This window comes from Accipiter gentilis, chromosome 23 (assembly GCF_929443795.1).
Source record: "Accipiter gentilis chromosome 23, bAccGen1.1, whole genome shotgun sequence".
Classification (NCBI taxonomy): domain Eukaryota; kingdom Metazoa; phylum Chordata; class Aves; order Accipitriformes; family Accipitridae; genus Astur; species Astur gentilis.
The window spans coordinates 17879100-17894554 of record NC_064902.1 but is presented as its reverse complement, the minus strand read 5'-3'; the positions used below and the strand labels follow the sequence as shown (position 1 = coordinate 17894554).

Here is a 15455-nt window from a genome sequence, read left to right as displayed (position 1 = left end):
CAGGCAGAGGCCAGGACTTACGGCAAGGAGCAGGAGGAGGAAGGAAGGGAGCGGAGGCAGCCTGCGGGGTTGCGCGAGCTGTCTGTTCGGAGCTCTGGGCAGAGCAGCTATCACTCCCCTGTGAAGTAGCCATGGCCTGATCTGATGTTTATCATTCAGCACAAGGAACGGCTTCAAAAGATGGCCGGTTTTGTCTGCCAGTAGCAAAGGATGCGGCAAGGGTTTGTGCAAGTCTAAAGAAACCAGGTTTGCATCTTTTTTCACGTTGTTGACCTCTGTCTTTCATTGCACGTGGACTTGGGCCAGTTCTGAGTCTGGCTGAATGCAGGGAAGGACATGTACCCATGGTTTGTGGGGGCGATTGCAGCGAATTTCATAGTGTGGAAGAGCGTGTGGATCAGGTTGGTCTTGGGCAGACAGGAGTGGTTTGATTAACTAACAGAGTGAACCTGCTGTGGGACAGACAGGTTGCTGGGATCGTTCCTTGTCAGCCAGAGCGTGAGGATAGAAAAACCCTCAGAACATGAGATTATTTCATTATATTTCTAGAGGCATTTTGGGGACATTTGGGAGTGGTCACTTTTAAAGGGATCTGCTCAGGTCTGTTTTAGCTCATCAGCACGTAAATCCCAAACTTGTAATTTCATCTAAGGCTTGAAGTGAGTATCGTTCTGGCAGGATTTTTTCGTAAATAAAGTATCAACCTTTACAGCAAACATTTCACTGTGTGATTTAGGGCCTGTGTTTAAACCGTCAACCAGCTTTAAATGCATTAGCATACAAAAAATAAATGGGCACTTCAGAGGAGACCTTCTAATGAATTAATAATCACCTCAGCTCTGTGGAGATTGCCTTAAAAGCTGTTCCCCTTTGATCTGGCACAGATTAGCCTCTGAAAGGATTTAGCACAGAGAGGGTTGTTTGCTGAAATGAAGGTGTTAAAATGAGAGGTGGGGAGGCCAGTCACTGTAGCCTTCTCTGAATTATATATGAAGCTCTGCAGGATGGAGAGCACAGGCCTAAATTAAAATGTTGCTTCAAGAAAGAGGGAGTCAAGAAGCACCGAAGCATAAAAAGCATCAGTGGAATCGCTGGGGAACAAGGAGTTTCCTAATTATTCAAGCTGCTAAATGTAACCGGTTTTTTGATGGCTCACTCAGTGACTGAGATCTTCCTGCAGGTGCAAAACTGGCTGGAGGAGAAAATGCTGCTTTCTAATGAATTGCGTGCTTAGCGTGTAATTACACTTATGCAATCACTGGGAGAGCATGCTTGCGCCTAGCTCTGCCGACAGTGGAGGAGCGTTTCTGGACTGCAGCAGCAGGCTAATTGTGGAGCTGCATACCGCCGCGTTTGCATTCCAGCGTGCCGCACTCCTTTGAAGGGGGCCGCTGGGTTCGAACTATTTCAGAATTGGAGAAGTGGTTAATTGAAATTTGAAAGGCGTAATGATTTTAATGAGTTTGCTGGGGCATGGCTTTATTACCAGTGTGTTTATGTATTTCTCATGTATATAGCCATAAAATTGTATGCACTTCTACAAGTGGTGTATACACTGTGTATTCACATCCCCAGACATACTGCTTATCTCTGCACAGATAAATAAACAGATATAATCAGTATATCCGATTTTCAAAGTCCAAGATCCACTGTAAACAATAAATAGAAATCTCCAGTTATCAAACCCAAGTTCAGCATACCACCCTCATTTAGGAATATGGCTCCAGATATTAGTTTGTATAGATGCAGCCATACAACCAGAGTTTGCGTATAGTAAATTATTTACTATATTACTCATTCTAATGGATTTTTCAAAGCCTTCATTAATACAACATCCCTTTTACCAAATGATGGTACACATGATTGTACTCATCCTTTGGTGCTTGGGGTATTTCACCCAGAGCAAAAAGCCACACACTCTCCTGCAGTAAATAGGACCTCTGATACCCTGGTTTTGGTGCTGTAACAGGGAACTCAGTAAAACTCGCTGGAGATATTTAGAACGATACTGTTGATAAAGCAGGTTGCAGCCACCAGCATGCCTACAATAGCTGTCTTTATTCTCACCTCTAATCAAATAATTAATGAAGGGACACAGCTCTGAAAATTCAACCGTGGTTTTGTACCAAGTTAACTCTGCCCATAAGAACGGGCTTCAAGTCTGTGTCTCACTGTGGAGGCTTGGAAGGACACTGCCTGAAGCTGAAGCTTTTGTTTGTGTTTTGCTCTGGAATGGTAAGGTTTGTGATTCTGAGGGCACAGACCTTTTGTATGGAGCTAGGAGTAACTGGCCTTTCCTGTCTACTCAGGAATTAGAGTGGTGGCTCATCCAGCAGTACAACCAGCAGGGTGATTGATTTTGTGAGGACCTACTTGGGATCATAGTGTTGCTCAGCGGCAGGCACCCAGATTCTCTCCAAAGACAACAGGCTGCAAGGGCAGGTGGTGATACAGTCTCAATCCTCACTATTGTAACAGCGTGATGAGCCCAAATTTTCCTTTCTACCTGTTGTGGCATCTGCTGTGCTTCATCCATACAGAAACTGGGCTTTCTGGGTGCCAGCGTTGAGACACCAAATTACCCTGACGTTTGACGGGTGCTTTGTGGAAAGCCCTAACAAGCTTTTGCAAGTGTATTTGCTCGTGTAATGGCTGCACGTGCTCCATCTTGTACCCCAGCCTCCTTTCCCCAGCTGGTAGCAAGCAGTGGGACCATCATAGTTTTAGAGCCTTTTAGGGTGCAGATATAGGTTGCACCATGTATTGAAGGAAAAATCTTGAAGGAAAATTCACGTGCCAGTTTTTTACCTGAGGTGTTAATGATGACTTGTACTGGATACCATGTGAAGCAGGCAGAGATAAAAGATGCACCTGGAAGATAAACCTTAGACAGAGAGGACCTGGTGAAGGAAAACATTTCCTAATTACTGACACTGGTGGATGTTTTATTCAAACAGGTGATGAGACTATCCATTTTGCATGAACCTTGCCCCTGACCGATCACCACTGGTCAATATTTATAGAGAGCTGTTACTTTGCAGATAGCAGTTTGGCTGTGATCGCTCCAGCTGGCTGTTGCCAGCTGATAGTCCCCCTCTTGCCACTGCATAGCGCTGTCTGCTGATTGGGAGGAATGCTCTCTGGTCACAGATGCGAGCAAGCACACTCCTCAGCTCTGTACATTACCTTTTCTTCCTTTTGCCCCTTGAAATTACCACTCGGCTATTATTTATTGCATTATATTCCTTTGCTGTTATATTTATAATAAGCCAAGGAAGGAAGTCAGCAGTCACTTCAGTTAGCTGCTGTATAAACGTGCAGCCAAGAGACAGCCCTCAGGCCCTGTGTGTGGATATCTGTTCAGGCCAAGCAGCAGGGAATAAACTACCACTCTTTTACTATCTGGGAAGAAGTCAGAAATGAAAAGTGTTGCAGGGAGAGACCAAAATCTTGTTAAACTGTCATTGCACTTAATCCTATCCACAGCCAGCCTGCAAAGAATAGAGGGGACCTTCTGTTACTCAGCAAGCTGGTTTCCAAGCACTGGAGCAAACCTGCCTTTTTACGTGATATGGCACATTCCCTTTTGTGCTGTCATCACTATTAAATTCGAATACAGATAAAAGGATTTAATTTCAAGAGTGAGAAAGCGAGTGTACTTCAGCTCTCTTAATCTCCGTGCAGTTCAGATTTCCCAGGACTTACACTGAGTGCGTATATCAGATAAAGCCACACTAATTGTGTTCCTTCTTTTTCTGCCCCCCTGTCCCCATTTTTTTTTCTGTTTATCTGGCACGGGATGTTTGGAAACTGCAGAACTCTGTTTGGAAACAAGATCAAGTCGGTGGCCAAGAAAGCATTCTCAGGGTTGGAGGCCCTGGAGCACCTGTGAGTAACCCACCATGCCTCAGAGTTTGGGAAGGGGGGTCTGCCAAAAGTAGCTGCTTGAGAGATCTGCTAGCAATTTAATAGCGTCTTTGTAAACTGAGAAGCCAGTCCATTTGTGGGGGCCACCTGCTTCCTTCTCATTATAAGTCCGCCTCAACTTTGGCCTTTTTTTGTGCCAGGAACAAAGTTATAGAACATATGGCAAATCTGCATGCTCTTAATTTTTTGATTTGTTCTTGGATAAATATCGCCTTGACTTGCACATTACTTCTTTGCAGGCTGTTAGCAATGAAAATATGCTATTTCAGATGCAGCCCTCTCTCCTCCTCCCTTGCCCCAACTTTGTCCTAAATCTAGGCTCTGGCAATGACATGTGTTGCAAATGACTGCTTACGATGCAGGCACCGAACATCCCCATTCAGCACGACTGCCTTAGAGCGATTCGCAAGGAGTAAATTTTGGCTGGTGCTACGTAAATTTTTTTGTCTGTCCCAAGGCTGATGACTCCAGCAGTGATTCATGAATAACTTCCTTTCTGAGTTAAGACAAGTTAAAGTATATGTGATTTTGCTCTAGATGTTTTATTGGCTGTTGATTGTATGAAATGTTATGACCATTGAGAGCATACTGAAGGGTTAGGGCTGCCTGACTGTGGGGGTACATTCCCAGAGAAAGGTGCCCTTATTAATGCTCTACCGAGATTTTGCTCTGCAAGCAGTGCTTGCCTGTCCTACACTTCACTTAGTAAACTTAAACCCCAAATCTGACATTATCCTTTTTCAGAGGACTAGTGAATTTTTGAATTAGCAATAGTTGTGAAGGAAACTTTTAAGAATACCTTATTTTGGAAACATTGCAATGTTTTCCGAACACAATAGTATCCTCTCAAAGTCACTTTCGAATAACTTCTCAGATGCGGTTTAGTGCAAGTATTTGCTTTCTTTATGTTTGCTGAAGGTCTAGCCTGGGATACGACATTCCTGACTATCTTTGGTTTTCGAGGGGACTGAGGAATTTCTGAGCTATGGATGATGGAGGTAGCTGAGACTGAGAAAGTGTAGTGAGAAGATGGGGTATGGAATGACTTAGTGATTTATTCCCATAATTTTTTTTGATTGACTATTGTTCTGCGATATTTACTCGATATTAAAGTGTCTTGTGGAAAACCATTTCTGTGAGCTGCAAGTGCATATGGCCTTAACAAGGAGTTACCACATCACCTGCTACTAGAGTCATTGCTGAAACATGGAGAGACTTTATCACAGCCATAGCATCCCTTTTGTTCACATTGCCTTTGGTTGTGTTCTGCAGGAACCTTGGGGATAATGCCATCCGCTCAATTCAAGCAGATGCCTTTGCTAAGATGAAGAGCCTGCGGCAGCTGTAAGTAATTGGACTGTACACACCATTAAGGAGGCAGGGATCCTTCTTGCCCTGGACGTGAGAATTAGCACGTTGTTTCCAACGGGGTGTTATCGGCATTACCACTCATTTATTTCCTCCTCTGCAGGGTATTTTTACACATGAGTAGATGTCACGGGAACATCTTGCATTTAATAGTGAGTGAAATTAGATCATCGGAACAGGTTCTTCCAGCAGGTTCGCATCTGTGCAATTATTCATCTCTGCTCAGGAAGTCCAGCCCTGGTCCTGTTAGCCATTTCTCCTTCTCACGCTGCCACTGATTTAATTCCCAGTGGCCCATCTGCTCCTTTGCTGTACCTATGTTTAGGGTTTGCATACAGTACTGACATTTCAGCGATAAGCACCATTTGAACTGGATCCACTTGTCATCCAGCCTTCTGGTGTAAAAATACGGATGTGTTATCAGAGCTGCTGCTTGTGCTCCAGGCTGGGGCTCTGCACTGTTATCAGACACTGTTTCCAGTCTTGCCTGGTTTCCTTTTCTCTTCTTCTCCATAAATATTTAATCCACTGTCAGTGCATTGCTATACGCTGGAGTAGTGCAATGTCTGTGGAACAAGAAATTGTTTATTTGGTATTTGGGCAGGTTCATATTCTTCTTTGTGATGTTGGAAATGGGAATCAGATGGTCACTGTTAGCAATGACATTTATTACCAGCGACTGGGGAGTGAATAAGATAAGTGTTGCATGTCCGTTGTTTGTTTAACCACCTTCTTTTGCACTGGCTCTTGAAACAAAATTGAATGAAAGATTCATCTTATTAGAGAAGAGCTTGGGGGGGTCCCAGATATTGTGAAGGAACCTTTATACCATGGAGAAGGTAGCTTTCAGACAGTGGACGTAAATATGCAGAATGCATTGTACTGAAGCCTTAAATACTAAGGGTCTCTGACCTGTCCCAACTAGCCAGCAGTGTTTATGCCATCACATATATTAGGGGCTACACATCTTTCTAGGACAGCAAAGTGGACAACTTTGGAAAATCAGATCTCTGTGTTCCCTCATTTCCTCCCTCTCCAGTCCATTTTTTTCTTTTCCCCTTTCCTGGCTAGTTTCAGACTTCACAATTTCCCAAGAAGTTATCAGGTAGAAAAATGGGAGGAGATTCACATCTTCTTACAACAGTGCTGGAATTGGAATTCTGTGCTCTTGATATCCCTGCTCTTGCACAACTTGCAGTATTGCAGGACAGGACTTCTCTGTCCAGGGCCATTTTCCCACTCTCTGAGGCATCCTCACATTCGATTTGAGGGATCAGACTGGGTTTTCCTAGGATCTTGGATGAAACCAGACCAAAGTCTGAATTCCCTTTTGGTGTAAACTTGCAGTTCTTCACTGGCCTCTGAGAGCTATGCTGAGACACAATTTGGCCCAGAATATTAAAAAAAAAAATCCTGAAGCCCCCCTGTTTCACAGCTCTTTTCTTAACAGAAGGTGCTAAGTTACTGTTAGGATGCTGAGAAATATTTTTGTGTCTCGGTTTCCAAACTAGTCCCTGTTTGTATTGGGTTTACACAATTGTCTTTGGTTGCTTCTCTTCCACTGCTTCTGTTAATCAGTAAATAAAAAATCGGCTATACCTCTTATTCCTGGTGGTACTGGTGTGCAAACATGTACCTTACAGAAGGCAGGCATGGGCTCTCCACTTACTCCTCTGGTGTTGGCCACTGAGGGGACTAGAGGTCTTACAGTGGGAACTTGGCAATCCTCTCACTGTTCAGTAATTAAGTCCTGAATTCAGTCCCCACCAAAGATGCTTAAACCACAGAGGCAGAGAAGGAGCATGTGTGGTAATTAGATATGAGAAATAGGAGCAAGACAGGCTGTACCATTGACTTGTGCCTCCGCTGTGTGTCTCCTTTGTAGATGATCTGCCTTGGTTTCTCTCACTTAAGCCAGGGATGGTGTTGCTCGTCTGTTCTTAGGGATCACTCTGGAAATTGGTTAATAAATATAAGGTGCTAGGGAGTGTCACTGGAGTACAGGAGCGGGTTGCTCTATGTGGAGATGAAATGCTGTTTAAATGTGTTATGTATTTAAGATCATTAGTGCCTCGAGGACAAGCCTGCAGTCCTTTTTTTCCTTCCACCCATGCTGGGGGGGAGGGAGGAATGTGTCTAACATGAAAGAGCTGTGAGCTTTCCAGCCTTCTTTCCATGCGGGACTCACAGCAGGCCTGTGTTGGTTTTGTTTCCCTGCAGCCACATAAACAGTGACAGCTTCCTCTGCGATTGCCAGCTGAAATGGTTGCCCCAGTGGTTAGTTGAGAAAGAGCTGCAATCCTTTGTGGTGGCCACCTGCGCCCATCCTGAGTCACTAAAAAGCAAGAGCATTTTTGCCATCCTGCCAGAAAGTTTTGTGTGTGGTAAGTCTTGCCTGTGTGTTTTGAGGTTGGTTGCATGAAGGGTAGGACTCACTTGGGAAACATTTTCTTTGACTACTAGCATGTTATTATGAGAGGGTTTCTGTTTTGTTTTGTTATTCAATGGGATCAAAGGAAGCCTAAGCCTGCATTTTAAAAATTTGTCATTGGCTACAATTTATTTCCCACCAAAACCACACAGCGCATTGCTTGCATCTAGTGTATTCCTTACGGGGCTCCCTGAGTATTAAATCAAAAGGGACTAATGCTTGTTCCACTTCCAGATGGGGCTGCACAGAGACTTCCCCAGTCCACTCGATATTACCAAGACTGCAGCTGTAATTTTTTTTCAATCCACAGGATTCTGAGCTTCTTCTGTGGCTTTGTGTTCTTCCTCACTTTTTCTCCCTCTTGGAAATAACAAAGGGTTAAAAAATGAAGAAAGAAAAAAAAAAAAAAAAAAAAAAAAAGCACAGGAGAATCTCTCCATCACAGCTCCTTTTTTTGGGCCAGCAAGGCATTACACATGAACCAACCGACAGCTAACAGTTGCATTCTAATCTTTTCTTCTCCTACGGTTGTTTTTTTTCTAAACAGCACCTACTGCTGTTCCCCCCACCCAAACACTGCAGTTGACTCTGCACCTGAGCTGTGGTTGCAAAGCAGCTTTACTTAATACCCAGCACACACAAACATCTACTACCCTTCTCCTACAGAAAAGAAACACAAATGATCAGAGGATGCCAAAGTGATGCTGCTCATGCGTCCAGCATTTGGGCAAAATAAAGGCCTGGTTTGGTGAGCCAAACCCTGTGCTGTGGATCCAGCCAGTGTGGATCCTGGGTGGAGTGGCACATGGCTGTTTGATGAAGGAAAAATGAGCTTTTGAAAACACTATTTAACTAAGTTGAATGCATGACTTGCAGTAAACACAGAGCAAAAGCTTTGTTCCAGCTGCTGTCCCATGTCCCTCTCAATCCGAGTAGCAGGGCTCTGCCTAGGTGGCCTCTGTCTGAGCAAGTCTGGGAGGCTTGCTGTGTTCATCTGGAAGAAGAGATCATGAAGGCTCCATCCCCACAGCAACATCACAAAGCAAAGACAGCTTTGCTTCTCCAGTGCCTGCCAAGTCCTCCAGGCACTAGTACTCCTGGTTCCAGAGGCCTGGCTGTTTAATTAAAACTTAGTCAAATATTAAATTACACCATTTGTAGAAATCTAATAAATGAATCTGCTTGGAACCTTGCTAAAACCAACAAACTTCAGGGCAGAGAGAGAGTGTGCAAAGCTTTCCATCCCAGACGGATGTCAGGCAAATGCAGTTGCTTCTGCTTTGACAGTGCATGCTGCAGTCGCCTTGCTCGTGAGCATTTATCCTTAGAGCTGGCATTTGCAGCCCTTTAAGTGTCCTCCTGCTCTCCCCTCCTGCTTTACGCTAATGCAGGCCTGGAGATGAAGTTTTAAGTTCAGTATTGCTCTTCGTGCATGGGTTGTGCAAGGAAATGTATTTTCTTTAGACCATAGTATCTTTCTGAGGTTCAGCTACATTGGTGAGGAGAGCTAGGCATCTTGTAGGTGTCTGAGGTCACTAAGTGACGATCTCAGTCCACTGATTACAGAACAAACCAGAGAAATGAGAGTCCTAGCTTAGACCAGCCACTCAGTGGAGTTGTGCGTGGCACGTCTGCACTATAGAGCCAGTCTCGGTGGTGGAGTGCTTTGCAAGAGCAAGCTGCTTTCCTGGTGCAGACAACAGTGGATGTAAAAAGCAGATGTGCAATAATGTCTTTCACTTATGCACTACTCATTTCTCATTGCATGTCTTTGCTTGCTTCAGTCTTTCCTCATAGTACAGAACTAACTATGCCTGCTGTTTTCTTTCAGATGATTTCCCCAAGCCACAGATCATCATCCAGCCTGAGACAACAGTGGCTGTCCTTGGGAAGGACATCCGTTTCACTTGCTCGGCCGCCAGCAGTAGCAGCTCCCCCATGATGTTTGCATGGAAGAAAGACAATGAGATGCTGCACAATGCCGAGATCGAGAACTTTGCCCATGTGCGGGCAAAGGACGGTGAGGTGATGGAGTACACCACCATTCTGCACCTCCGGCACGTCACCTTTGCCCATGAAGGGCGTTACCAGTGTATCATCACCAACCACTTTGGCTCCACCTACTCCAACAAGGCCCGACTCACTGTTAATGGTGAGCAGGAAGCTGTTTTCTCATTCCTTTCCTCAGTCTGAGCCGGTACAATTCTCTGGGACCCACTTTTGGCAGGCAGTTACTCCTGAGGGTCTGTTCCCGATGGTGAGGAGCTCTTAACCTCTTCACACCAGCTGCTTATATCACAGTGGATGCTAAGAGATGCCATGTGAGGAGCACATGCCAGGCTTGAGATGGCTGCCATCCAGCCAAGCACTTCAGCACGTTCTTGACAGCTTTAGCTGCCTCTTTTTGGCTCTTCCAGTAGAGTCTTTGCCCAAAGAAATGGGCAAATGAAAATACAAAAGGATACAAGGAGAGGGACCGTAGTGACTGGAAGCTCTCCGTAGGAGAGATAATGGGGTTTCTTTCTAGGTTAATCGCAAAAGAAAATTAGCTTTGATCCCAGCTCTAATGATCTTGAGGGGGAGGGTCTTGGACGCTGCAGACACGTATGTGCTGTAGAAACATGGGGTTAGTCCCCAGCAGTTTAGATATATCCTGCAAAAGCAGCTTGGCTATCCTCTTGCCTATGGGTAATTATCATATTAATCTCCTGCCTAGGAAGGAAAACAGTTAGAACTGCCCAGAAGATGGTGTTTTCCCCAGGGAACTGCTCATTCCTCCTTCTTGTTTTTCTGTATCAGTGTTGCCCTCATTTATCAAAACTCCCCACGACGTCACCAGCCGGACAGGGACAATGGTACGGCTGGAGTGTGCAGCTGAAGGCCACCCCACCCCACAAATTGCCTGGCAGAAAGATGGGGGGACAGACTTCCCTGCGGCCCGAGAGCGCCGCATGCACGTCATGCCTGACGATGATGTCTTCTTCATTACGGATGTGAAGATAGAAGATATGGGTGTCTACAGCTGCACGGCACAGAACTCTGCGGGATCTGTGCTTGCAAACGCCACCCTGACTGTGCTGGGTAAGGTGCATTAGTGCCCCAAGAGACCAGGTGGTCAGAAAGTGGGAACTGGCAGGGATTGCTGTTCAAGCTCTTCAGCAGTTGCAGATGCAGAGAAGGGACAAAGAGGCAGTGCTCTGCCTTAGTCTTGTTTCATTCTTTTACACTGTAGTTAACTAATGAAAAATACCCGGGCAATTAAGAGAAGGAGCCGTAAGTCGCATTTACTCTTGTGCCAAGGAAGCCCCTCCAACCATCCTATTAGCTGTCTGGGAAAACTACTTCCAAAGGAAGTTGCACTCCATCTCTCTTGCCCTATGAAATAATTCATGTGTGTCAGCCGTTGCCCCTTGTTCTCGGGGGTTTCTTTGTCGGGAAGACTAACGCCAACTGGTTGTGGGAAGGCCTTGGTTGTGATTGTTAGATCTGCTGTGATTCGCAGCTGCCATGCTCCTGGGCACGTGGCTGCGTAGTGCATTGCTGTGTATTTGTCTGCAAGACCATCAGTTATGTTCAATACTGTTAAATCTGTCCCCAAGAATTAATTTCTGTGTTTATTCTCCTGCAGAGACACCATCTTTGATTCATCCACTGGAAGACCACGTAGTGTCCGTAGGTGAGACTGTGGCTCTTCAGTGCAAAGCCACAGGGAGCCCAGCTCCCCGCATTACCTGGCTGAAAGGTGACCAGCCCCTGATCGTGACAGAAAGGCATCACTTCACCTCTGGCAACCAGCTGCTGATCGTTAGGAATGTTGTCTTGGAGGATGCTGGGAAATACACCTGTGAAATGTCCAACACCGTGGGGACAGAGCGGGCACACAGCCACGTGAGCATCTTACAGTCTCTCGGCTGTAGGAAGGACCGTACCACTGTGGGGATCATCACCATCGCTGTGGTGTGTAGTATCGTGCTGACGTCTCTTGTCTGGGTCTGCATCATCTACCAGACCAGGAAGAAGAGTGAAGAATACAGCGTCACCAACACAGGTAGCTCTAGTCTCCTGCTAAGCCTTGCTTCCTTTAACCTTTTGTGCTGTCAGACTTCCCACTGAGGCTGAATCGGCACACCAGGTAGCCACACAATCACACTGGAAAAGCAGTTGGCTTATCTTAGTGGTTCTCTTGGCTCACAAAGCTGGAACCGGCTTTTACTTCCTGTTGAAGCACGTTCAGAGCTGCATTTCTCCCCTTGGCTTGCTCTTCAGAAAGGACTTTTCCACTTGGCAGTACTTTCAGCCACTGCTTTGCTACTTTGATTTTCCATGACCATAAATGATAATGCTTGAGACAGTCTGGATTATGTCTATGATGCTGGTAACCTGTCTTACTTCTTGGGAATCTATATTTTCATATTCAAAACTTGGAAAATTAGAAGCTGGAATCTCTTTTGCCATGTTGCCTGTAAGAGCTGTTGTAGCCCTGCTGATGAGGGGTATCCCTCACTTTTGCGGGGAAGAAGTAGGGTTTATTGCATCCCCCTGACATTCAAAGGGGATATTTTGGTGCTGAAGTAAGTGTTGCAGTGAGAATAAACTCTCCTGCCCTTATCGTTATGCAGCCTCTGAATGGAAGTATGGAAGAACCAGCCTGACTTCCCTGCCTTGCTGGGATTTGCAGCCTTCCTATATTATGCTTAGCTTTAGATATAGTACGACATAGGATTTTAAAGACAGGGGCTAGGCAGGAGGTCTTGGAATACCATATGACCAGTGTGATGTGTCAGTGGGATTTTTTCTTTTCCCCCCCTTTTTTTCAGTCCTGAAAATCTAGGGCTTTATGCCTACCATAACTGAGTTTCACTTGGTTTTGTGTGACAAGGGAAACTGAAATTGCTGATATAAAATGGAGAAAGCCAAGGATAGCTAAGGGGTTTAGACCTACTTGCCTGCTTAAGTGAGTCAAAGACCCTCTTTTCCGTAAGTCTTGTGACTTGTGACTTTTCCATAAGACTTGTGACTTTGGGGGACAGAGGACTTGAGTCAAATGAGGTACTCTGAATTTCAGGGGAAAAGGAGCGATTTACACTTTCTGAAGAGACAGTTCCACCTCCATCTACCTTGTACTGACCATGCCAAATGCAAACACTCAAAATGGCTTTATCAGCATTGTATCTCACAGCTTTAAGATTTGACAAATCAGGAGTGGGGCCTCCCAGGGGAATGGAGTATTTAGGCTGTTCAGTTTCCATTGCATTTACAGAAAATACCAGTTACAGATCTGGTCGCAAATCCCTCTTGAAAATGAGATTTTACATGCCTTTGAAAACAGAAGCCTTTATATCTTACTAGGAACTGACATTTCTCTGCTCCCATTGCTCTAGATGAGACTATTGTGCCTCCTGACGTGCCAAGCTACTTGTCTTCACAAGGGACTCTTTCTGACCGGCAGGAAGCAGTCATCAGAGTAGATAACCAACAGCCTAACGGGCACATAGACAGCAATGGTGAGAACTGGTTTAATTATTTTTTCTGCAGTGCTGTATCTAAACTTGATATGAGGAGCTAGAAGTCACAGTACAAAGTACTTCTGTGCTTGTTACGAGTTATCTGAAAGATCTTCATAATGTAATTCTCTCGCTACAGCATTTATGCAGAACAAGGATCTGTCTTTCACTTCACAAAGCGATCCTCTCCCAGTAATAACAGTGTTCATACAAGCAGACTGCTTCAGAAACTGCTCAGTCAGGCCCTAAGGACTGTATTTTTGCTAATTTTGGATTAGGTTTTTGGCACCAGAGTTACCCGTAGTTAAGCTCTACTAGAAAATACATTAGCATTGCCTGTCCCTGCCTCCAGGCTTAGAAATTAAATGTTGGGATTTTACAGTATTTGAACACAGCACGTTAGGAAGGGAAGGCTAAGCGTTCTGAACGAAGATTCTCCTGAGATTGTACAGCATTTATTCTGTTAACCATTAGCTTAAAATTATCCATTATCTCCGTTGCTATTTTTTCTCCCTTTTGCAGCTTTTACAGTAGAAATAAGACTAACAAGTCATTTAACTGAGAGCAGATGGTTGTAATCTTTAGCCAGATGGTTCGTTTGTTACAGGTATGTGTCAGACTGATGCTGGAAGGTGTCCAGATGTTGAAGCTCCCACTGTAGGTTGTAGACAGCCAAAGCTGTGTATCAGCTATAATAAAGACACTTGGAAAACTGAAGACATGGCTGATGGAATGCTTGTTCCAGATAAGACAGGTACAAAATCCATTAATCTGGAAAGGTATTTTGTGTTTGTACAGATCAGAAAGCCCTCCAAGTCAGACGGCATTAAGACAAGAAATTGTTACCTTCAGAAAAAAAAAGCTCAGAATGATTCTCAGGTGTGAGCACAGTAAATTTACTTTCTTCTGCTTGCTTTGATCCTCTATCAAGCTTGGGTAGTTTGAATTTGAGGAACCGTCAGAAAGAGGCAGACTAAAGCTCACGATAGCCATTCCTTGCAGCTGGTTGATCAGTATTTTCATTTGAGCTATTCCTAAAATGTGAAAGCACTTTCAGACTGAAGGTGTTAAAATTTTCCATGCTCTTTAAAGGGGCTGTCAACTTCAAAGCTGAGCGCTTTTTTTTAAATTTTCAAAATTTAAAGGTTATTTTGGGCACTACACCTGCCTCTGCTCTTTGCCAATTTCTTGGGTGTTACACTCATACTTTTCTATTTTTAGGATGGGTTTTCTGTTCTTATGCTGTATTGTAACATCCACAGAAAAACAGCCAGTGAAACAAATTTTCTCTCCAGGAGAAACTGTAAAGTTTAATAATGGAAAGTTGTCGAGTGCACTAAGGAAATTAACTTTCAACATTTAGAAACTCCTTCCTGCTTGCTTCTTTGAATTCCGCTCATCTGTTATTACCACTAACCGTAATAACGTATCGTGAGATAACAATATGCATTGACAGTGATCCCTGTAAAGCAGCAGCACAAAACTAAGAAAGGTAACTTGGTATTTTAAAGCAGGTACAGGAAAGTTTCGCTTTCTATTTCTACCCTGACTAGAAAGTCTGGAAAAGAAAATAAATGCACAGTTGATTTAACCAAAAAAAAAAAAAAAAAAGTCACAACTTCTTTGGAGTAAGAAAAACCCAATCAACTAAACCTATTAATTGGAACTACCTTTAGTGACAGCTACAGAGCTCTGAAAAATGCAGGTGTTTACTAGCCCTGTATAAAACAAGGAAATGTCCATATCACTTTGTGAGAGAGATTCCCACACTACTGAGGGACAGACGAACTAAACAGAGCTGCCTTTTCTTTCTGCAAGTTGTGTGCTGACAACTTCCAGCTGGTTAATCTTCATTTGTTGCCCTTTTCCTTTCCTCCCTTAAAGGCTATGGCCTGCCAGTTGTGTGCACGGACTGCAGTGGCAGCACGGACAGCATGAACGTCCATGTTTACCCCAAGGAGTCGGAGTACTACTCTGAGAACCTTAAGACTATGGATAATACCTACCCCAACACACTGAGCAGCAAGGAACGAAATAGGAAGAGGGGTGCAGGCACCAGCCTTCTTCATCCTCAGCCGTGCAACAGGATTGCCAGCGGCAAGAGGATGGAAACAGACGGGACCCTCTACCCCAGCAACCACGACAGAATAAGACCTGCGAGCACGACCAGCCCGCTGCTTGCAGACAAACACGGTACGTGTTTCCCTGGGGATGTCTTTTTCTCC

The 15455-nt window shown here is 44.6% G+C and overlaps 2 protein-coding genes across 2 annotated transcripts in view; one reads left to right on the top strand and one right to left on the bottom strand.

The window, feature by feature from the left end:
- Positions 1-15455, bottom strand: part of SLC25A26 (solute carrier family 25 member 26) — a 171758-nt gene that overhangs the window by 61625 nt on the left and 94678 nt on the right. The gene's annotated exons all lie outside the window — the stretch shown is intronic.
- The window catches only part of LRIG1 (leucine rich repeats and immunoglobulin like domains 1), a 94471-nt gene that overhangs the window by 77252 nt on the left and 1764 nt on the right, over positions 1-15455 (top strand). The window contains exons 10-18 of the mRNA XM_049826073.1: positions 3817-3888; positions 5200-5271; positions 7516-7679; positions 9558-9878; positions 10526-10807; positions 11355-11774; positions 13108-13230; positions 13838-13984; positions 15115-15423. Coding sequence (XP_049682030.1) covers positions 3817-3888; positions 5200-5271; positions 7516-7679; positions 9558-9878; positions 10526-10807; positions 11355-11774; positions 13108-13230; positions 13838-13984; positions 15115-15423 — 1910 coding nt within the window. The remainder of the gene's footprint in view (positions 1-3816; positions 3889-5199; positions 5272-7515; positions 7680-9557; positions 9879-10525; positions 10808-11354; positions 11775-13107; positions 13231-13837; positions 13985-15114; positions 15424-15455) is intronic.